The sequence below is a fragment of the Harpegnathos saltator genome, unplaced genomic scaffold (genome assembly GCF_003227715.2).
Source record: "Harpegnathos saltator strain DR-91 unplaced genomic scaffold, Hsal_v8.6 scaffold844, whole genome shotgun sequence".
In the NCBI taxonomy this organism is placed as follows: domain Eukaryota; kingdom Metazoa; phylum Arthropoda; class Insecta; order Hymenoptera; family Formicidae; genus Harpegnathos; species Harpegnathos saltator.
Window position 1 is genome coordinate 352076 of NW_020230698.1, and position 22583 is coordinate 374658.

General features: G+C 47.3%; 1 protein-coding gene across 6 annotated transcripts in view; it reads left to right on the forward strand.

The window, feature by feature from the left end:
* rsh (Rap GTPase activating protein radish) overlaps positions 1-22583 on the forward strand; it is a 132035-nt gene that overhangs the window by 22337 nt on the left and 87115 nt on the right. The window contains exon 2 of one of the 6 annotated variants that reach the window (XM_025307286.1): positions 4842-4936. The exons of 4 other annotated variants lie outside the window; for them this stretch is intronic. Coding sequence is in view for 1 of the 2 variants with exons in the window: in XM_025307282.1 (XP_025163067.1) it covers positions 4915-4936 (22 nt within the window). In the remaining variant the exon portion in view is untranslated. Of the gene's footprint in view, positions 1-4004; positions 4937-22583 lie in introns of those variants that run through there. One more of the 6 variants, XM_025307282.1, reaches the window with a different exon arrangement.

Below are 22583 nucleotides of genomic sequence, written 5' to 3' on the forward strand. Positions count from 1 at the left end.
CGACTATGCTTCAGACTTTCTCGTAGCAATTATGTGATGACGGTGTGTCGTTATTAGCAGTCAATTTCAATCGTACTTCATGGCATCCTCCTGATGAAAACTTTACCGAGTAAAGCTCACTTTGAAATTAAATAGAGGAGAAAATTCCTTAACATATTAACATCTTTGAAGCTTCACCTGCGAAGATCTCTCTTCGATGATGCAAAAATTATTGATATTTCTTTAAAACTTCTGTTTTAAGAATAAAAAGCGCGGTGTTACATAGATCCGTCCGCTTTCCCGAAGCGATCAATCGCAAAACTCGCCAACGTATATATCCAATTAAGAGTAGTTCTTCCCGAATGCTCGTTGGAATATTTTATCACAGTTAATTCTCTCGTTAATGAAACTTTCAAGTGTACTAGGAATTGATCAGTTCGTCTACTTGATCAAATATCAAGTCATATACGATTCCGCAGACCGTGTATGTCTGCGACATCGGTTCGAATCGGTTCGAAAAGCTAGAGACGTTTTCAGTGCGCTCTATTTTTTTTTTCTTATTGGCTAGCTCGAGGGTCATCGCGTTTATATATCTCGGCTTCTCGTATATTAAATACTTTGGAAATGGCTTCTTCACTTCTTGCGACAAAATGTGTGAGTAGTTAACCCGAAAATTGTATAATTTACATGCCGCTGGGTCAAAATATCGAGATTATATATACGTTATACGTCGTATGCCATCCGACAACACGTTATCGCTTAAATTTCGCTTCTTAATTAAATAAATAAATTGAATCGCTTGTTTGTGGATTGTTTTGATAAATATTATACGATACATCGCGCTGCCTCTGTGAGCAACACAAAGAGATTCGCGGCGAGTCGCAAAATGCGGTTTGTAATGATTGAAAAATACGAGCCTGCATATGGACGCCTCGCGTATAAACAATAACGATAATGAATCGGGACGATATTTCGCTTTGCTTTTCTTTCGCCCCCTATTCTTCCGCAAGACGCAGAGAAAATAGTTGCGCTATGCGAGGGGAGCTTAGAAAAAAGAAACAGATTAAAAAGCAGTCGCCCGTACTCTTTCTAATATTTCACAGAGCGTTCGCGCACTGGAAAGTTCGCGCGGAGCGTTCGCGCTGCCGTGGCGGCTTTAATACAAACGATCAAAGCGGGAATCCCAGACAACGTACGCTGAAGTGGAAAAACGAAGGTCTCGAGGAGCGACGAGAAGAAAAATCGAGAGGTTGCATTCGCGGTAGCGACCGACTGATTGAAGCGCGCGCATTTCGCCGTATTGTTCGGCCGTTCCGCGAGAGATTCCACTTTCAAATTCGCAGATCGAGGTCGTCGGCGAGCGCGCAACACGCGAAAGAGATGCTCGACTTGTGCTGCGAATACGAATGACCTCGTCGCGAGTACGAACTATTCGCGACAACAAAGTCTCGCGCGCGCGCGCGATCGCGTCGCGGGATATCGCATCGGTTGATCTTCCCTCTCGGGATTGCGCCTCGACTAATCCAGTGAGATACAAACATAATAGACAACTCCGGCTCCTCGCCGGAGGCCTTCCGGAGCCGACGGATCGGACGGTGAGAATGGAGTTTCCGCTTTTAGTTTTCGACGGAATCCCGTTCTCTCGCGAGCTACATATTAATCCACTCATCTCGTTGATCGCACGTAAGTGGCGTAATGCAGTTTCGGGGGCAGTTGGTGCGCGCGAAACGGATTTCCTACAATAAATAATGCCGACGGGGGAGGTCCCAGAAGAGACGTGTTCGCGAGCGGAGAGTAGTTAGGGGTTAATCGAGTCGACCTCGGGACGAAACCGGCCGTTCCCGCATGTGTAATGAATTGCCGCGTGGGCCACTTGGTTTTGCGGCCGCGCGAAATCTCGACAAAAGACACCGCTTATTGTTTTTCCCGTGCGCGCTGCATCTCCTTTTCTCGCTCGTACTTACTGTCTCTCGCACGGTGGAATCGTCCGCTGGTGCCTCTAATGGAGTCTCCCGACACAATAGCGGCATTGTACGGGCTGCCTGCAGCCTGCCTGTCAGGCCTCTCTCCGTCGTTCCCTCGGCCGCCTCGCTGGCGAACGCTTCGACCGTGCCGGAGGAGAGCGTCGTGCTTACCTTTTCTCTCCCGACGACGGCGTAAATACAATATCGGCCGATAGCTTCGTCGTCGGATATTCAATCGCGCGACGGAACCGCCGCCGCCGCCGCCGCCATTGGCGTGTAATATCGATCGCCGGCGGGGGCTATCGCCGGCGAGGAAATTGCGAATTTTTCACGGACCCGGTCGAATGCGAGATTTCCGCATCTAGTCCGACCAAAGACATTCCCTCACTACTGCGCAGAAGATTGCGGAGCAGCGCGAGTCGAATTCCCCTCGTTAGGCCCTCGCTGTATCAGTCGCGTTTTATCGTTGTTTATATGTACGAGGGTAGTCCCAGAAGTAGCTGACCTGACGTATAGATAGCGATTGTTGTTTGAAAAGAATGACTATGGTAGAAAGTACCAAGCTTATAAAGCTTAAGTTTGAAGTTTGACGACGCTACGTTGTTTAGTATTTGTTTGGCAGCCATCAATAGTGAACGCTCTCAGTGAATTTGTAAACATGGAAAAAATTGGTCGCATCGTTATGTGATACAATACTTTGATTTGAAAGGCCTCAGTCCAACCGATATGAAAGCGGAGCTAGATTCTACTCTGGGGAAGTCTGCTCCTTCGTTTACAACAGTAAAATATTGGGTGGCAGAGTTTAAACGAGGTCGTACGAGCTGCCAAGACGAACATCGCAGTGGTCGACCAAAAATGAGGTGCCCACGCCAGAAATGGTGAAGAAAATCCACAAAATGGTATTGGATGACCGTCGACTGAAAGTGCGCGACATGGTTAGCAGACATGGTAGGCATTTCAAAAAGTGCTGTACATCGCATGTTGACTGAAAATTTGGACATGAGAAAGCTGATGCGCAAGATGGGTGCCGCGATTGGAACAAAAACAGCGTCGTGAGGATGTTTCAATCGAGTGTTTGGCGCGAAGTTTCGCAGCAATAAAGCCGATTCATAACCATGGATGAAACATGGGTCCATCACTTCACACCTGAGACGAAGGAACAGTCAAAACAATGGACCAAGATGGCTTGATGGCTATTTTGAGGAGCTCGACGATTCCCACTGTAAACAGGATATCGAAGCTATTGAACATCGCTGGGAAAAGTGTATTGAGCTAAAAGGAGACTATGTAGAGAAATAAAGATATTTTTTTCCAAATTTTTTGTGTTTTCTTTGTTAGGTCAGGTACTTCTGGGACTACCCTCGTATCTTTTATTCGTATATATATTCTTACCATAAATTGCGTTTCACCAAATTTGTATCTGCCGCGTCGCGTACAGCAGAATTGAATCGTGCTCGGTGCGACTTTTGCGTTCGCTCGTGCATGGTGCATAAATTCGCGCGGCCGGGATTTGATTCGCGCGCCGGGCGGACGAGTCTACCGTCGCGCTCGCTGCGTTGTGTTTGCTCTGTTTCAATCCCTATTTGTTTCCGCTGCGCCGCTACTTATATCGATCCGAGTTTTGTCGATTGTTTTATCCCTCAGCTGGTAAAGCTGGCGTAACACGGATTAATCGGGCAAAATATTCGTTGAACGCATGTTTACCGAGTGGACGCGTTGCCGAGTCTACGTGCGAACGTACGTAAATGGATATCAACGATTACTGATGGATTTAGCGAAACATCTTTGCCAAAGTATTCTTACATGCGGCTCCGTCGTCTTGCCCTCGGCCCTAATATCCGTGTTGCGATAATTTGATGTTATAATTACAACAAACCCTTCTTCTCTCTCCCACGGAGGCTCTTGATTCCGAAAGAGACGCAACGCGATAGAGCTTCGATTTTTCTCAATTTATATGACGCATATTTCGGGTATTCGCTAATTCGACGAGCAATAACAAATGGAAAAATAGAATTTAACATTTCCATTGCTTTTTATACAGACGCGTCGAATAATCGTCAGTTAAAGTCGTCAGTTATAATTCTCTCTGTTCTGCGCTTCAGCATGGCACTGTGATTCGCGAAAGCTTCAAGAGGAAACCTGAAAAAAGCTGAGCAGGAATTTGCGATCGACTGCAGCGCGGAGGACGCCGGACGGCGGCCGCACGCGCGCCTGCAGTCGCGACTCGAGCGGAAATGATGGCGAATATTAGAATTATAGAGTATCGAATTTCTCTGATTCATATGTGCCTTGATGACAAGATTCGCGGAGTTGCTCGGCGGCGGCTATTTCGAAACTTTGCGCGTTCTCGTAAAGTACGTTCGCGCGTGGTTCTCGCGCGAGCGAGTTTATAGCTCCCGGAGATTTTATCTGGTCGAAATTGAGAATCCTCGCGCGCGCGCGAAGCAAGTTTGTGCGGTGCTTCGCGTCACGAAGGAAGTTTCGTCTCTCGCTGCCTCTGCCGCGCAAGTTTTGATAAACTCGTCGCAACGCTCTCCGTTTGACGCTGACGTTAGAGCATTTTCCCGCCGCCAAGAGTGGACGTTTTAATTAATCGAGCGTAACACGAGACACGGGGGAATAATGCAAAATCTCTGACGGAGCGGCTCGCGCGCGCGCGCGCGCAAGCAGGCGAGCGAGAGCGAGAGAGCAAGCCGCGGTTCGACGCGGCGATGTAACGTTTGATCAAACACGGAGCCGAGGCGGAGCGGAGGCGCTTCGCTTCGCGAAAGCGTAGCGCGCGAAAGCGGAATGCACACGTGTTGTAACGTGCGTGGCGTGATTCGGTGGTGGTGTGCGTTATGTGTAATCTGATATAAACGAGCTGGTATTTAAATTCATTGCGTCCTCTCTTTGTAGCGCGACTCCTGCCACTGTACGATTCGCTCTTGTGCGGCGGCGGTAACCGATCCCGGTGACTTGTGCGCGCGGAATGCGATCGAGCGGACGCAAAGGTAATCTGATCATGTTGATAGATAAAAACAGAAAAAGAATCCACGCGCTCGGTCCCACCTCGGTCTTGGTAATTTGAATAACCGATATTATTTGAATCTCTTCGCTGTCTGTGAAACGCTCGCTCGATATATACAGCTATACGTGGTAACAGACACGAACACGTGGACGCGCGAGATATTTTCCACGGAGGGATGTAATTATTGCGAACGGGGTACACACGGGATAATTGAAGAGCGCACTGTGAACAGGTGAAGAGGGGGAGAGGGGGTGAATTTAATGTCTACTGCACTGGCGCGAGACGATAGTCGCGTTTTTTCTCGCCTCGAGCTTCGGAAACTTTCGACATTCCATTCCTGAGCTGTTGCCTAAATTCCGCGTGTTTTCTGAAGGGGCAGGTCGGCCAATTAACGACAGACACAATCCTCTCGGAGTTGCAGAGGCGACTTTAGCGTGCGCGCGGCGTTTGAATTAATAAATTTTGCGACGGGGAGCGTGAGGGACAGGGTCGAACCGACGTAACGAAACGTGAACATTTCGGTCGCAAGGGTATTAGGTGTTATTAAAGCGGTGAAGGTCAGCCCGCGTCCTCCGTGGTTATTTTTGCCGATGGGGGTACGCGGTATGAAAATAGAAATTAGACATAATAACGTTCGTCGAGAGGGAGAGAGAGAGAGAGAGAGAGAGAGAGAGAGGGAGAGAGAGAGAGAGAGAGAGAGAGAGAGAGAGAGAGGGGGGGGAGAGGGAAAAGACGGCCGATCGTTGTACAATACAATCGCGAGCTTCTAATATCAGACGGGAACGTTGCCGCGGCATTCACGGACCCGCGCTGGAATGTAATTAAACGATCGCAATGAGCGATATAATAGCGTCGCTAAATAAGCTCGCCGCGCTCCTTCGCGATGAACCTTCTATAAGCTTGGCTCGCTGAAAGCCTGTCTGCGAAATCCCAAGGGCGAGTACCCGTCGTTGATTCTCGTCTCGGGTCGCTTGAAATCGGCGATTGCCAGAAATAAAAAGGCGTAAGAAATGAAAGTCGAGAGAATATATTAGAATGTGCGGCGACTGTAATGACGGGAGAGTATTGCGAGCGTGTAATCGACGTCGGAGAGACAGAGCACTTTGTCATGCTACAAGATAACGGTAACTTCACGAAAACGCGAGGGGAACGACGGGATTAGTTAGTTGGCTGGCTGGATGGATGTTTCCCCTTATTCGAGCGACTTGGACATTAATTCCGCTCTGAAAAATAATTAATCGCCGTCTCTCTCTCCTCCAGTCAGGATTAGGTTTCCCGACGTTTTGCGGTTTAACGATATCGAAATTAATCTGCCGCGATTTGTGACCCACAGTCGGCGAGAACGTACAACTTGAAACTTATTTTCTCGATGAAAACGATCGATCTTGCACGAAGGTTAACGTGATTTCACCCGAAACGTTCTCTGCACGGAGCCAATTTTTAAAATGAATTTGCTCTACATTTTCGGAGAAACCTATTTCTGCTGTTTGATAAAATGCATACGTTTCATAGTCAGTGAAATATTGAAGTTTTATTTCACGGTAAATAATCAAATATTGCGGCAGATTGAATGTGTATCCTGTATACAGTTGCATACTTTTTTAATAGGGAGAACTTGTTGATACACACGTTTTCATCGATCCCCCGTTATTTTGAGCCGCCCTGTATCGCTTAGAGTATTTTGCAAAGTTTGTATTCAATTTTGGCAGAGTAAACGTACGAATGAAAACACCAACGTGTTCCTCTGTCCGACCTCTGTTACGTTTTATTTGTAGTTTCGCTACCGGCATCGTTATTACCGAAGTGTAATAACGATGCGCGAGCGTTTGCACAACGGCCGGTGCGAGCGATCGGTTCTTCGACGTACGTGCTGTTTCAAACATCCCCTCGGAAAGCGAGAAAGAGTGCACGCGCGCGCGCGCATTATTCATACATGTTATTATCATCAGGCCGTGACTGTACGAGCGTACAATCGCTACTGTATAAAGCGTCTTCGGCTCGAAGTCCGATTTCACGCATGAGATACGGAATGTAGCGAGACACAAAGCATCTCCGAAGCTCCAAGTCCGATTACACGCACACCTGTGCCGGCTTCTCGACGTGGGGAGCTCGTCTGGGAGCGATTCGGAGAGTCTGATATCACGCGAAGGTCTAAACCGTGCGGCGCGTCGGCAAGTTACTCGACCCAGTTACGCGCTGGTGGTTGACCCACTTTCCCACTAACCGCCGTCGACAGAGTCCGCTTAGTACCGTGTGTGCGCCTGGCCGGGCGTGCGTATGTATTCTGTATAGTGTACTCGTATGTGAAAGGGGGAGAGAGAGAGGGGGGAGAGAGAGAGAGAGAGAGAGAGAGAGAATGGGGGAGGGAGCGAGAGAGAGAGAGAGAGAGAGAGAGGTGACCAGCCAGCCATCCAACCACCCCAACCACCCCGACCGACCGACTAGCCGGCCAGCCAGCCAACCAGCTCGAACACAGCCGCGCGCGCGATATCGGGAACTCGGTGTAGAACGATGACGCGCGCCCCGCTGTACACACCAGCTCGAGCACACGGCCAACAGGTTGCGTGTCCGCTCCCCTGGCTCGTATAAATAGACACAGCCGGGATCATCCCTGGACCGACCGCGGGTCGCATAGCTGCCGTACCTCGACTCTCTTCTCTCCCTCTCTTCTCTTTTCGTCTCGCCAGCGCTACCACCGTCGTCGTCGTCGTCGTCGTCGCTGCCACCGCCACTACTGCTGCTGCTGCTGCTACCACCGGTGCAGCTCCTCGTGCATCCCTGAAGCCACCCTTCTGTGCCGCGTACGGTTTCTCTCTTTCTCGTACCTACTACCCCTCGCTTCCGCGCGCGCGCGCGAGGATCGGCTCTTCTAGTGCAGACGGTAACTTCTTCGTACCCTCGTTCGCTCGCTCGCTCGCTTCCTTTACCGCGACGTGTCTCATCGCGTGGCTCACGAATGAGAATTCGTGTCCCGATCTCTCTCTCTCTCTCTCTCTCTCTCTCTCTCTCTCTCTCTCTCTCTCTCTCTCTCTCTCTCTCTGCTATCTTCTCACCCTCCCTTTCCCCGGGGATAAGGGGATGGCTTTGTTTATCTGGATTCGTTTTCTCGCTCTGTCCCTTCCGGGATCGCCGAGACCCACCTTGGGGTGGTCTTTTTTCTTGACGAGAAAAGATTTAGATCGTCGCGCGCTCTTGTTCTTCTTTCGGCCACGGTTATCCACCACGAGATACTTGAAAAATATCCCCTCGTAAATATCGTACTAACTCGTAGCTATAGTTGGACGGAGCGGGCGGGGCGAGGATGAAAGGAACTGGAGGGTGAATTTCATTAATACGGGAAAAGCCGGGTGTCGAAAAAAGCATAAGGGCGAGGCGCAACAATGACTGCCCTCCATCGAGGAGAAATGAGATAAGTTAACGAGATAATAAATTAAGCAACTGAAAGTTGGCGCGTTGATTTTTCTATCATCTACTTGGCAAGCTGCGAATCGAGCACCGCGACTTCTCGCGTCGCTTGCCGTTTTCACAGACATGCAGTTTTGTTTCGTGTGCTGAAGAGAGCTAAAACCGTTTACGTGTAGAAAATCGATGTTGCACGACAGGTAACATCGCCGAATAAAAAGTATCAGAGTCAATGCGTGGCCCTGCCAAATCCAGCCAATCGTGAAACGATGAGGATCTCAATACGATAGCGATGTTAGTTATTATTCGATTTTCTCTCTTTCTCTCTTTCTCTCTCTTCGCTTTTCATTTCATTGTTTTTGAAAATACAATCGGGTTTTATGAATGCCTAGGCGATATCTCTGCTGTTTTACCCTGTTCTTCACGTAACAGTCATTTATTTCCTATCCGTTTCCCCCGGAAATGACTGTGACCTACTCAGCGTCTAAACGTTTCCGTATAATGAGGCCTGTCAAGTCGCAAGACGCTCGTAGAATCTTCTCGTTTGATTATGAGATAAACATTTTGCCAGCTGCACAAGCTCTTTCTCTCTCTCTCTCTCTCTCTCTCTCTCTCTCTCTCTCTCTCTCTCTCTCTCTCTCTCTCATTCTCCACTCTTTTTCGTTTCCTCCCGCGCGTGCACACAATTCTGCTCGCTTGAAAACATTACGCTTAAAAATAAAAATTGGATGAACACGATTACTTTAACGTCGATTTCAGCTGTTCACATCAAGTTTTTGTAAAATTTTCGCTATCTGTCGTGCGACTTTCGCCTATCTTATATCTTGAAAAAAACATTCGCTGCATTTAGCTTGTTTAAAGAATTATTCAAATTAAAAAGTTTATTTCCTTTGAGCATAAGCCGACCATCATGGTCTCAGAGGATTTACAGTCTTTTTGGTTCCTGAGAAGATTTACCTCGGCGGAAAAAGAACTAACTTTAAAATTTTAAAATGACATTCATTACATTAATTATACTGATTAACTCTAAAATTTCCGTAATCAAAGGAAACATCAAGTCTAGAAGAAGATACTTGAAATTTAGAGTGTTGGAAAATTTTCAGGCTTTTATGACTATGAATACTCTCTCTCTCTCTCTCTCTCTCTCTCTCTCTCCTCCCTCTCAGCAGATAATTGAAGCAGACATCGATGCTTTTTCTTCCAACGTATAAGTAATTTCTTCCACATAGCAATTAGCTAGTCGCTTGTGTCATATCCGCACCGGTGGTTACGGCGCTGGCGAGCTTCGCTGCAGCTTGCCGGCAGTAGTACGAACTAGCACAAGCGCTCCGTATCGGCTTCTCGTCAATCTAGAACTGCGCATACACCAAGGCGAACATTGTTCGTGAACAGTGGCCGGAGAGAGGTGCACGCAGTTCTAGAATACGCAGCCTATATGTGTCCTCCCGCGAAGTGCTCATCGGTTTTCTTTATGTCGTCGGGAAAATGGCCATTTCAGGAAGCATTGTTCATTCATCGTCGCGCGTTTAGCTCGGCGTTCCCCTTCGGAAATAGGACTCGCGCGCGAAAGTAGGACTCGGTTTGCATGCCGCCAACGAAGAGCCACTACGCTGATTTCAGGGTCTGACTCAATATTGGAGCATTCGGGTTGCTGATTGAAAGGTTTTTTTTTTAAATTCAAGAAATAGAGAAATAAAAAACAGCACATAAATATCTACATATGTAAATATTGCTTACGGACTAGCTGCACTTCTATATTTTACGAGGGAGAAATATTAATAAAAATAAAAGAAAGAGAAATTTTACAAGATAAAAACATCGATCTCACATTCGATCTGTAATTCGAGTCAAATTCTCACCGACGGAAACGCGATCGTCTCGTCATTATTCTAATATTTGCTGCGAGGGGGCTAATAAATCTCTCGGATTAGAGTCTCCTGTACAAAACGCAGAACGACAGCTCGCACATTTTTCGAATCCGAGACGATCGATATCGCGGTATGAAAGCCAACATCGCGGCTTCCTTCTTTTAAAGGCGATTAAGCGTTTTGCGCGAGAAATAACGGGCGAAAGAGGAAAGCCGGTGATTGCCCGCCGTTGACGGAAATTTAATTGAGGCCAGGGAATAAATAAAAGCAGGAAAGAACCGCACTCGCCGCGCTCACGTCGCAATAGATTATATGTTAAGGTAAACGATGTTGCCGCGATGAGTGAGTGCGTGCGTGCGTGTGTGTGTGTGTGTGTGGGTGGGCTCCTAACATGTACGCGTAACGTTTCCTCGCTGCACCTCGCGCACGTGTAATCAAAACTCCGTGTTTTATAACGCGCATAAAGACTCATATAACTTCTCGGTGGCGTACGTAGAACCGCGAATTCATTTCTAGATTCCGCCGCACTGTTGACTTATCGACCGCAATTATGAACTTTTAACGGCCCGTCTCTCGCCGCGAAACCGCCGTTTTCCCGCGGCCATCGCGGACACCCGACAGTTAATCTCTCGCGCCCATGGAGCGTCCGTCGTGTAACAAGATCCCGATTGTCTGCGAGGGAAATAAGAAGAAAACGCGCATGTCGAGGGTGGAGCCGCTCGTTCCCGGAAAATCGTTGCCTCGGCTGCTTATTTAATTATATACTCGTAATTATTCGCCCGACGGTCGTTTCGTGGTCTTCGCTCGAGATGGTTCGAAATGTCGCATATCTCTCTCTCTCTCTCTCTCTCTCTGTCCCTCTTGAACATGACGCTTTCAATTAGCGTTAGCGATCGTTGATGGCAAACGATCGCTTGTGTGTGCGCGATTTCTTCCTTCGTTTCTACTCATCGCGCCTGCCTATAAATAGTGTAAAATCCCCATGGAGAGAGAAAGGGAGTCAGATCGATACTTTCTCATCCGACTACTACACCGCTCTCTACGCAGCGATACCTGAAGGCGGGATCGCTTTGGCGGATTGCGACGCGAGAGGCCTAGACAATTCGGAATCCTCGACGCGGTATGATTAGGACTGCAATATGCTATTATACAGTCGGAGTTTCGTATCTCCGTTTCTCTTTACCCGCGTCGCAATTCGCCGCCGCAATCCATGGTTTAATCCGTCCTCTTACGCGCCCTAAATTGGCATTCGGGACTCGTCGCCGTACTGTAATATCGTAAAACACCTGCGTACGCGCGCGCGCGACGAATTTTATGCAAATTTTTCGTATGCACCGCGTTAACACGTCCGCGCAGTTTTTATCGCGTGAGAGCGTCGTAGTCACGATGTGTTTTTCAATGAGGAAGCGCGAGCCGTTTAAGCGCCGCGGAAAGAAAAGCAACAAGTAACGAGCCACCTGGCCCACCCCTCTCCCGCCGCCATCCACCAAAGCGCCCCACGCGCGTCACGCTTATTTGCACGAACGGGGAAGCACCTTCAGCTGCGTCATACTTGTTTTTCGATGTCGTTAAATTCGACTGATCATAAAAAAGCGAGCCACGAGATTCTCGAGTACAACGGAGTGGGGTGGAGTAGGCTAGAGAGAAAAGAGGTAGTGAGACATGGACAACGTGAAATAATACGAGAATGTTGCGAATGAACATACGGAAAACACGGACGGAGCTGAATGGGCGAATACGACGAAAGCTGACCGCGTTAAAATTGCAACCGAGAGGTTGTATCGCGCGTATCGCGCGCAGAGTGCAGCTAATAAATAATCCGCCGCGTTGTCGCAATTACACGCGTCGCGAATTTTTAATCTCCTCATCTCGCATCTCTTCTCGCTCATCTGGCACATCGAGACGAATCGGGCGCTACTTTTCTATAGCGCACAAACAGTTGAGCCCTCGGCTCGCGACTCGGCTGACGACGATTCCCAGATCGTGTTACGAGTAACTCGCGGACGAAGTGCGAAAATTGAACACGGTGCGCGTCTCGGCGAGACCGGACGCGCCGTCTCGATAAATCGTGATTTACATGCCGCGATCTCGTCTCGTCTGCGCGGATGCGAGCGGAGTCACAGGATATGCTTATTCGACCCATAAATTCGCCGGCGACGGGGGAGGGCGCCTTCGAGAATTAATGAAACTTAAGAGTTTATGGCCGGCGTTTTTCTCATTTATCGACAGACGACGCGGCCGCCTGCGCGCATCGGCCCCGTTCGGATCTCCGTATGAAATAAATATGAACGGCTGGGATTGAAACCGGGCGAAAAATGCAGCAGCCAGTCGCACCTACGACTGATTTATACGACCGGCGCAAACGTATGCGAATGTTTAAATAAATAATGCGCAGCTCCCTCGTTGGGCTGAGGCGCGCGCGCGCGTCCATTATTTCAGACGCGACGCTGCTGCGTGTTGAATTCGATTACACTTGATTCACATCGTGCTAAATTGCACGTGATTTCATATTAAATCTCGTTGTAATGAATCGTAAATGATTTGCATCATCGTGGACCGGGCGGGAATAAATTCAAGGCTATATTTAAGTAACTAATACAGCGAATTGAATTATATCGCTGAATTAGTGCGCTGATTGTTTAATATTACATTTACCCACTCTGCAAAAACTCAAATTCGCGCTGTAATTGATGATATTATCCCGTACGAACGCTGCCGTGGTAAAACGCGTCCGAAAGTCGCCGTGCGTCAAATTCACGTGAGACATCACCATGTCGATCAGTGGTCGATCGAAGATCGAGAGAAGAAGAGAGACAAGAAGAAACCCAAGTCATTGTTCTCACAAAATTCGTCAATTGAATTCATCGACCGCGACGGGCATATCGTTCTCGATCTTCACGAGCCGCGAAGGGAATTCGAACTCTTCTCTCTTAAGTTAGTAAGAAATTGGCGGAAGGATGCGAAAGTATTGTCGCAGACGCGGTCTGCGCGATTGCGCGATATCGACCCTCGAGGCTCGCGCGCAACAATTCTCCCCAGACTGGTAAATTGTAATTTTTGGGAACAACCGCGCCGTCGCCATCGCCATCGCGCCAAACCGCACGGAACTTCGGTCCCGGGTGTATTTTCCAACGTGCACTTTAGCCCGATGAAAACTTTTCTCTCCCGTTCGCGTTCCGCGCCATGAAACGACGCCCTCGAACATCTTCCCGAATCGTCGGCGAGCCATGAACCATCATCCCTTCACCGTCGTCCGCTCCTGTGAGAGTCGCGGATTCGTCGACTAGATATACCTATCGAGTGACACGCGAAAATATAACCGGATATACAAAGTGAGACAGATAGATCGGTAGATACATAGACAAATACACAGATAGATGAATAGAGACAGCGAAAGCGAAGCATGATTAAATATTTCCTTTCCTTTCGCGGCACGAGCAAAAATGCCGAGTGGGGGGTTGTCGTTTGTCAGAGTGGTAGCGCAACGGCGTTAAATCGCCCTGCAAATCCAGTGTGTTTCGAAAAACAGTCGGACAAGCCGACCCTTTGAAGTTTAGCGACACGCGGACTGCGCGTGCTCGTTTGTATTTCCGTTTCTCAGTGTTTTGGAAATTGTTTTTTCTTTATTGACGATACCGGTCTCTCGCGCTCGTAACGTTTGCACTCGTTCCGGGCACATTCGTGCGCACGAAGGTTTCATTTTTCATGATGATTCTAAAAAAGCGAACTGCATCTATTCGCTTTTAGTCGGAGCGCTCGGGAAAGCGGACCGAGATGAGTTCGGCGCGTTTGAATATTCCACGGAGTTTCGCGACGAGAGATCGCCGAGCGCAGAAAAAGGGAGCGAGAGTCACGCTAAAAACACGCGGATAAAATTGTTTTCACGGTTATAACCGATATTCCACCTTCGACGAAATTCATGAGTCGACGCATAGATGTCCGGATGGGCGAACTTCGAGTACGGATTGGGGAAAGATTTTCCGCGTAATCCCCGCAGGAAAGGATGCATAAAGGATGCACAAAGGAAATAAAAAAAACAGAACTCGTGGGCGATGATCGCCTTTATTCCTGGCATTCTCGAAATTTGAGCATGAAATGAGAGGACAAACTCGTCAGTTGAATCGCGAGTTTTCTTCGATAATCGCGTAATGTTTGCCAGAGCTGATTGAGATAAATTTATATATGTATGTCGGAGAGGAACTTGGTTCCCTTCTGGAACCGTTACGGTCGTTGTCCGCCATGAAGCAGCGTGTTAATATCCGGAGGACGTATGAAGCACAAGCTCGTTGTCGTCCTCCACGCCGTCGACGTCGCCGTAGTCGTAGTCGTAACGAAGCCGCGCGAACGCACGAAGGAGGATTTGCACAAGAACGCGGCTTCTCACACAGAAAACAGCTTCCCGATATCCGGACGCACTCAGGCCTGCGATCACGATCGATCCGTCGCACGCCGCGTGCCGCCGCCGTCGAACACCTTCTGGGATCTATTCGCTCGTCAATCGTCGCCGAACCGCGCTCGCCGCCGCGAACCGTCCGCCGCCGCGCCGCCTCGTCTTCGCGATCCCAGAGCAAGTCTCGAAGTCCCAAAACAACTCAAATGTCCGTTGCCAACGGTCGCCTTTCCTTATGCTCCGTCATGTATAATAATTGAGGATATTTAATTTCTCTATTTTTTTATGAGAGAGATACGATGAAAATGGCATGATATTAATTAGCGCGAGCATCTCGGCTGCTTGTTATCTTGCTTACGATAACATTTGCGTGTATACACGAGAAATATTATCTCATATTCACTTCTCTTCCTCTAAGGGATTTAATTCTCTGAATTATTATTATAAGTTAACGAAGTATTATCATACCTTCAGCAACAGTTTCGCTGCGACTTCATGTATAATTAATAATTACACTCTACTACGTCGTGCTGGAAAGTCACGCTCGGCTGTTGTTAAAAGAACCGTGCAAGAAAAAAATAGAATAATATGAAAGACATAAATATCCAAAATATACGATATTGTTGATATATTAATACAGGAGGATATACCCCATTATTATTATAATTTACTAATTATAATATCATAATTATATATTATATTATTAGTCTTATCATCACATTTATTTATCATAATTATTATATTATGTTATTATTAATGTTGTATCGTTTATTTATCGTTTATTTTAATTATTGATAATGCATATGATATATATCTTGTTCTGATATAAATAATATATGTCTACCGTACGAACCCGTATTTGCGTTTACATCTTCGAAAAATAAAATCTCCATTTGAAAAGGCGTGATGAACGCGCGGTGCTCTCTCTCATTCATTGACCAGAAGAGAGCAGTTCTCAGCATTTCCCAGCGCGCCGCTCATTGTCCTGAGGATTTAACTGACAACTCAGGGACGATCTTGATACGGTGTAATTTCCTCTCTCTCTCTCTCTCTCTCTCTCTCTCTCTCTTTCTTTCTCTCTTTTTCCTTTCTTTTCAGGGTACACCCTCGAGATCAATACGTTCGCGTACGTCACGATACTGCTCCTGACAATTGAAATATTGCCGGGCCGAGTTACCTGTGCGAGAAATTCGCTCTATGTTCCGCGAAGTTGTAAATTAACAAGCGACGAAGAGCAGGACAATATCGTGAAATACACGACTCTGCCAATTATCCTTCATAATTCAAATATTTGACGCTGAAATTTCGGAGGAATGTCGAATTAGAGAGGTTCGCCGGTTCACGGATTCACAAACAGCAATTAGCCGGAATAATAACGCTTAATGCGCCCGCCGAAGCGGACGCGAGCGCGTAAATTATTTCAGGAGAAAGATATCGCGGAATCTGTAACGCAATAGCGTTTTCGGATGAGGCTGACCCAGTTTATTATCTCCTACGAACGGAAGCATATTTAATTTGGACGCTATAACGTTAACAAAGAATGTAGCTGCGTCACGATTTTCAGACGAGTACGCGAAAGTTACTTGAGACGATGCTGTTTCTTTTTCTCTGCGACTAAATTAGATCGATGAAGGAAATTCGCACTCTGTGCCGATGGTGGCGTATTAACGCGCAACAAGAAAACAAATAAACTTTCCGATGACCGAACGTTTAAAATTGAAGCAATTGCGTTATGGCGCGATGGTAGTATCAGAGCGAAGAAATTCAGTGTTGCAGTGTAAATCGGCTTTTACGGTCCAGTTTCCCGTGAACTCCAATTACGATAGTAATCCTTAATGTACGTTCGTCTGCCGTACGGAGCTTCTCTCGTTTTATTGCGCTCCGACTATGTTCTCTCGCTCTGTCCGCCGCGTAACTTTAATTCTCGGCTGATGTACTTAATTTCTCACGCTAAAACCTAGCAAGCTACATTGCGAGCGCGGTGGTATAAAGTTACACGGCGATATGTAATATTTGTGAAGCACGATGAAGAACACAAATGTACCAAAAACATCTCAATTCTTATCCCTTTAAGCCGATTTCTTTATGATCTGCCATATGTGCTGTTCGGTTAAAAAGAATAATTACGATAACAAATTAGAAGCACGTTGACGTAATTTATAAATGTCGCAATAATTAGAGAAACTTGTTGTCACGATAAGCGAGAAGTTACAAATTACGAAAATGTAAATACGCATCTCGAGCTTGAGAGGAATTTGATAAAACTTTGAAGTAACTTGAATCGCGAAATTTCGGTTCTGCATTAACCTCGCAAATTCCATCTAACTCAAAAGGCAAAATGAAGAACCTCAAGATAAAGCATTATATATAAAGCTATCGTCTTACTTCGATGCTACAATTGTTATGACAAAATGTGCACATAGAATATTGAGATGATCGAAAAAGTTAAATAATTCGGAAATAGATTCTTCGAGTCTCAACATGGAAAAAAGTGACGATCAAATGACATCAAGACAGCGTTATATTCCGGAATTGCTCGTTGGTCCTTCGAGTTCGAGTTTGAGTCTGCGGAATTTTCATGCGGAATGAATATTTTGACTCGGCAACTTTTTATTTGCTATTTCGAAATAGCAGGAACTTTATTGACAGGCCGATATCAAGCGACGGAACGCAACATTTGTACGAGTCACTTCTCGTTCAACAGTCGAGTGCATAGCTTCATGCGTGGCAATCGTGGAAAAGCGGGGCGCGTGGGAGACCAATGATCCCGCCGGAAGAAAAGCGGTTTGATCCACGGAATCAAGCTCGACACGACTCGTTCCCCCCAAAAAAAGAGAATAGGAAAAAGCGTTCGAAGCTCCAGCGAAGCGATAGTGCGGCATTCGCGAGAGTACGCATTCCCAACCTTTAGCGATTACAGGCTAACTCTTTGGATATCCCTTTGTTTCTTTTCCTCCTGCGGCGAAAGAGAGTGAAAGGACGTAATGTTCCCAGTGCATTTGACACGAGAGAGAGAGAGAGAGAGAGAGAGGGAGCGCGGGAGAGCGAGAAAAGGATAAAAGAGCAGCAAAGAAAGGAAGAACGAAAGCGAGAGAGTTATTAATTACTTCAGTTCTGTCGACAACAAAGCGCTTCATATGTGCGTCATAACGCGTTGCTGGACGAGCTTATCGTCGGGTTCGTTAGTTTCAATGGCGGTAAAATGGCGTGCGCCATTATGCACACGGGGGTATCAAAGTAACGTCACTGGCTTGCGAAGCCCGCCTGAAATTTCAGCAAAGCAGCAAAGCGAAACGCTTTAACGTCAGGTTCCGAATTAGCGGCGACGCACGAGAAGTATGATATTGACTCAATGTGCTCCGGGCACTCGTGTAATCTTTCATTCCGCACAAATGCTCCCGCGCACGGCCGCGAGTGTGGTGTAACAAGGCCGCGTCGCGGCTGTAATCGAATTGGCGCCCGAGTGGTTAACTGGAGTTATTAGCGCGGGGCCTGAGGATTAACGCGAGCACCGCCGGAGAGCCGTTTAGATACTCGGTGCAACTTTCGGGGAAATCGATCCACGACGTTTCCCGTTTATCTCTCCGCCCTTCCTTCGCGACTGTGCGCGATAAATTCAACTTGCAATTAATGCGTTCATTATACGGATAATATAATCTGCGCGCAAGGCGCTTTTTCCAACGGTGCGGGCCAACATCGTGGAACACGCTGACACAGTTCGATCGTTGCTCACGCGTAAATCTAACTACAGTATTGACCTGTTTCAAACAATAACGTCGCGGCCGTACGCGATTATGCCTCGCGCGACGTAACTCTCTAATATCATGGCGGTGCATTATCGCGTTTGGCGAAGAGTCGCTGGATTCATTGCGAAGTTCACGCGAGCCTGTTCGTGTAACGTCACATGCAAGATTTATTACGCGCGCGCTTGGTATACGCGAGATCGATTCTCCATAAATCAAAGAATATTAATGACTGTCGCGTCAATTAATACTGTTCCTTGCGAGAGCGAGGTGAGTCGCTGCGATATAAAGTGAAGCGATGTCCCGCGACTGAAAGCCCTCCTCTCTGCGCAGGCTTACAACGCGGCCCGAAATATCTTCTCGCGGGCTTAATGATCTTGTAATGATCCAGTGCGCGCGCGCGCGCGCGCGCACGTGGAAAAGTTCCGGGCCGTGGTCGTTGGATGAAAACTCTTCACGGCGCGCGTAATTGCGATACGCCACGTTGGCGAAACACGAGGCAGATAAAGAGGCGCTTAATCATAATTGCAAAGTGATCTCGCGGCAAATATTTGCGGAACCACGTCGGAGTGTTTTTCGCATGACGAGGGGGCGCGGCTTACCGTGAAGTTTCCGCTTGATTTACCATGTTTCGTCGGCCCGGATTGTATTTTGTTACTCGAAAAAATTTACTACTTGAGATATTATATATCTGAGATAATATTATCGTTCTTTCGAGTGTATTAAAATTGAAACAAGTGTGCTTCATTCGCTCCCGCGCGCGCACTTATCACGTAACTGTTACTCGCTTTTCTCAGCAGTTTCGTGCGTCAAGTATCCATTCTAACTCACTTCTTCTCCCACTTCTTCCGGAGTTTTTTCGAATTTCCATAAATCGATAAAGTCGCGCGGGGGTCATTAACATCTTTTGTCTCCACGAAGAGCTCGAACTCCTGTCGATGGGTGATTTTCAAACTTCTCCCGGCTGCTAAGTCACTGCTAAGAAACTTTGCGAAACTACTTTTCGAAGATCGCTTTTGAAATTTTCAAATCCCTTGATTTACGCGACACCAAACGTTATTTATCCTAAAGAGCGTAATAGGATAACGGGCCTCGGATGTGGTGCGATGATTCGACGCGAATAATCCGCTCGCCACGTAGCTCTCCTTTTTTCAGCTCTTCGAGCTGCAGAGCAAAACTTAATCGGAAATTACCGCCTTCCTGCTTGGAGAGAGGGTGAGGCGGTGAATCTGAATTGTCGGATTTCCGCACACGGCGAGACACGCTGTCGAAGTCTTTTTTTATCATCTCCTAAACTCTCGCTCCTCTCGACGGGGAAGAGATTCGATGGAAGCGCCGAGTCGGGGAAGAAGAGATTGGGGGTTGATTGTGTACGATGATCCGGCTGAATCACGACGTGAAAGATCGATGCTCGCGATAGTTTTAATTCCGGCAAGAGGAATGTACTCTCCCGGCTGCTTCTCGCGTGGCGCGCCATTAACTTCGGCGAGTAGTTAATTCTTATGTGTTCAGCTGATATCGGTGAGCGGTTCTGCCCGAGTGTTTCTCGATGAAAGAGAGATACGAAGAAGACAGTGAGAGTGAGAGAGAGAGAGAGAGAGAGAGAGAGAGAGAGAGATTAAAAAAATCGCGCGACATGCAACGAGAGAATAATGCGTTACGCTCGCGTGAGATGCGTTTCACAGATTGATGTTTCAATCAAATTCGCCGGGGATTAATTGCTACCGCGCAAATATTGATCCTCGTAGTCCGCGGTTCGCGTGATTCTATAGCAGTTAGATTAATAAAACGAATAAGCGATATATACGCTTGTGTGTATTGAAATATCTCTTATTGAAATATCTAACTTGTACTTAATAACGAGAGATATGTAACAATAATAATAATAATAAAGATGGAATAGAGTGAGACGTCGGATTGTAACAGCAGTATTAATTTTGATTTGTATGGTGAAGGGAAAAGGCCGTCGGTATTGTTGGAAGAAAGAGAAAGAGGAAGAGCGAGACACACAGAGAGAGAGAGAGAGAGAGAGAGAGAGAGAGAGAGAGAGAGAGAGAGCACGCTTTTTTACAACACTTCGCCCACGTCTCGTCGTCGTATTTGATAGATTGTCGACGCGGAACATTTGTCGATGCACATTTACTGTCCCTTTCGGTAGGCGTATGGTCAGGGGAGGACGAGCAATCGATAGAGCAAACTGTTGATTCTGGCCCGGATGTCGGCCACAAGTCCGGATTTTATGGCGGCGCCGTTCTCACGAATTGAACACGCCGGGGGAATCAGTCGATCTCTCGAATGCTATCGACCTGTTTACACACAAATACGGTTAGACGCAGAAGCGAGACGACGCGGGGGGTTTTTGTAGCGAGGATACGAAGGGATCGCGTCACACACTCGAGGTATTTCGTATATTTTATAAGGAAAAAAATTCCGCGCGGAATTGGACGAAACGTCGGCATTCCTCGACATTGCGTCGTGTAACGTGATAGAAAGCGGAGAGAGAGGCGCTCTCCGCGGGAAATGACATTCGTGCTCTGTAACGATCAATAGAGCGAGACAGAGCGGTGGAGCTGACTTGGAATTTTTCGCGACAACAGAATGTCACATGAACGGGGGAGGGGGGGGCCTCTTAATAGATTTTCCGTGACAGAGCGCGCCGCGACAAGACAAATCAATGTATCGTGCGGGATTATCGCGTCACTGACGGTTGTGTACTCTGCGCTTTTCCGACCGAAATACCGAGGAGCTTTTTCGCGATTCGCCCGCTTTCAAACGATTTCTCGAGCGGGTGCATTTATTCCGCGGAAACCAGCCTTTCGGAAGAATTTCCGAACTTTTTTGCGAGCACGGTTTTTATCCAACATTCACACAGTCGTAGCTTTCATACGTTTCAGTTCGCTAATTCGATTGCACGTATCTGGAGGACAGAAAGGAGGATCGATAGTAACGGCGAGTGTGTAAAGCATGTCGGTGCGAGAACAAATTGGTATAATGCAGACATCATAAAGCTGCACTCACGTAATATGATCGCGCATACGTAACTTTCTGACACTTCGGCTCGATGCGCCAACTTACTCGGAAACTGTCGATTTGATTAGCGAAGAACCCGAAGACAGGCTAGCAACCGCCAGCAACGCGATAATCGTTTCACGATAAACTTGGCGGTTAATACAGCGATATACATGCGACAAGTCTGAGTCTAAGCCGAGCGACATTTCTGATTACGAAGTTGGTGTTCTAATTGCCAGGCTCGTCACCCTCTCAACGATCGTTCGTGTAAAACATGCGTTGTGAAGAATGCGAAGTGAAGAAAGAGAGTCTCTTTGTCGGCTTGTCACACGTCTACGGACGTTCCCGCTGATGAATTCGAACCGCTAACAGCATTCGCGTGACGTAATTTTTAATTTGCTAACAGCCTATAATTAACAGCAGTTGATTATTAACATCGATATGCGTGACGTTTCGGCGGACAATTGGGAGAATAATAGATAGATAATTATTAATAGCAAATCGCCGTATATTTGCTATTGGATTGCGTATAATTGCGCAAGCGGTCGAAACTGAATATTCACTCTGTTATAATACGTCGCTGTTTGGCGATGTCGATACACGTGAAACCCGAGAAACGAGGAAACTTCTCTTTCTCTTGCTTGAGTGTGTGCGTCTTAAATACGTCAAACTCCTGACAATTACTTTGCTCACACACATGCACACATACCGACACAGACATTGTCGCACAATGCTCGCCCGAGTCAATGAATCTCTCTTAATGAGAAGCGCGGTTTAATTCGACTGTACGCCGAACTCAGAAGTTCCATCGTTATGCTTTTCTTCGGTCGCGACCGTCTTTCTACGGGTCCACGGATAATCCTCTTACGAGAAAGGAAAGCAGACCCGATACACCGTTGCAAATCCGCTTCTTCTCTCCCTCCTTTTCCCTTTCCCTCTCTCTCTCTCTCTCTCTCTCTCTCTCTCTCTTTTTCTCTCTACCTCTGCCTCTACTCGGCCGTTCCTTCGAACGCGAATTCCGGTCGCAGCCGAACGTGCATCTTGGTCACCCTCTCACCTCACCTCTCCTCTCCTCACCTCACTCTCTCCTATCCGCCATAAATACGAATCGCGAGCTCCATCGACCGTGACCCGTCGTTAAGCCGTAATTGCACCAAGCTACTTCTTCGGACGGAAAGGAAGGAAGGATCTTAGGCTGGTCGTACGCTTCGCAGGATA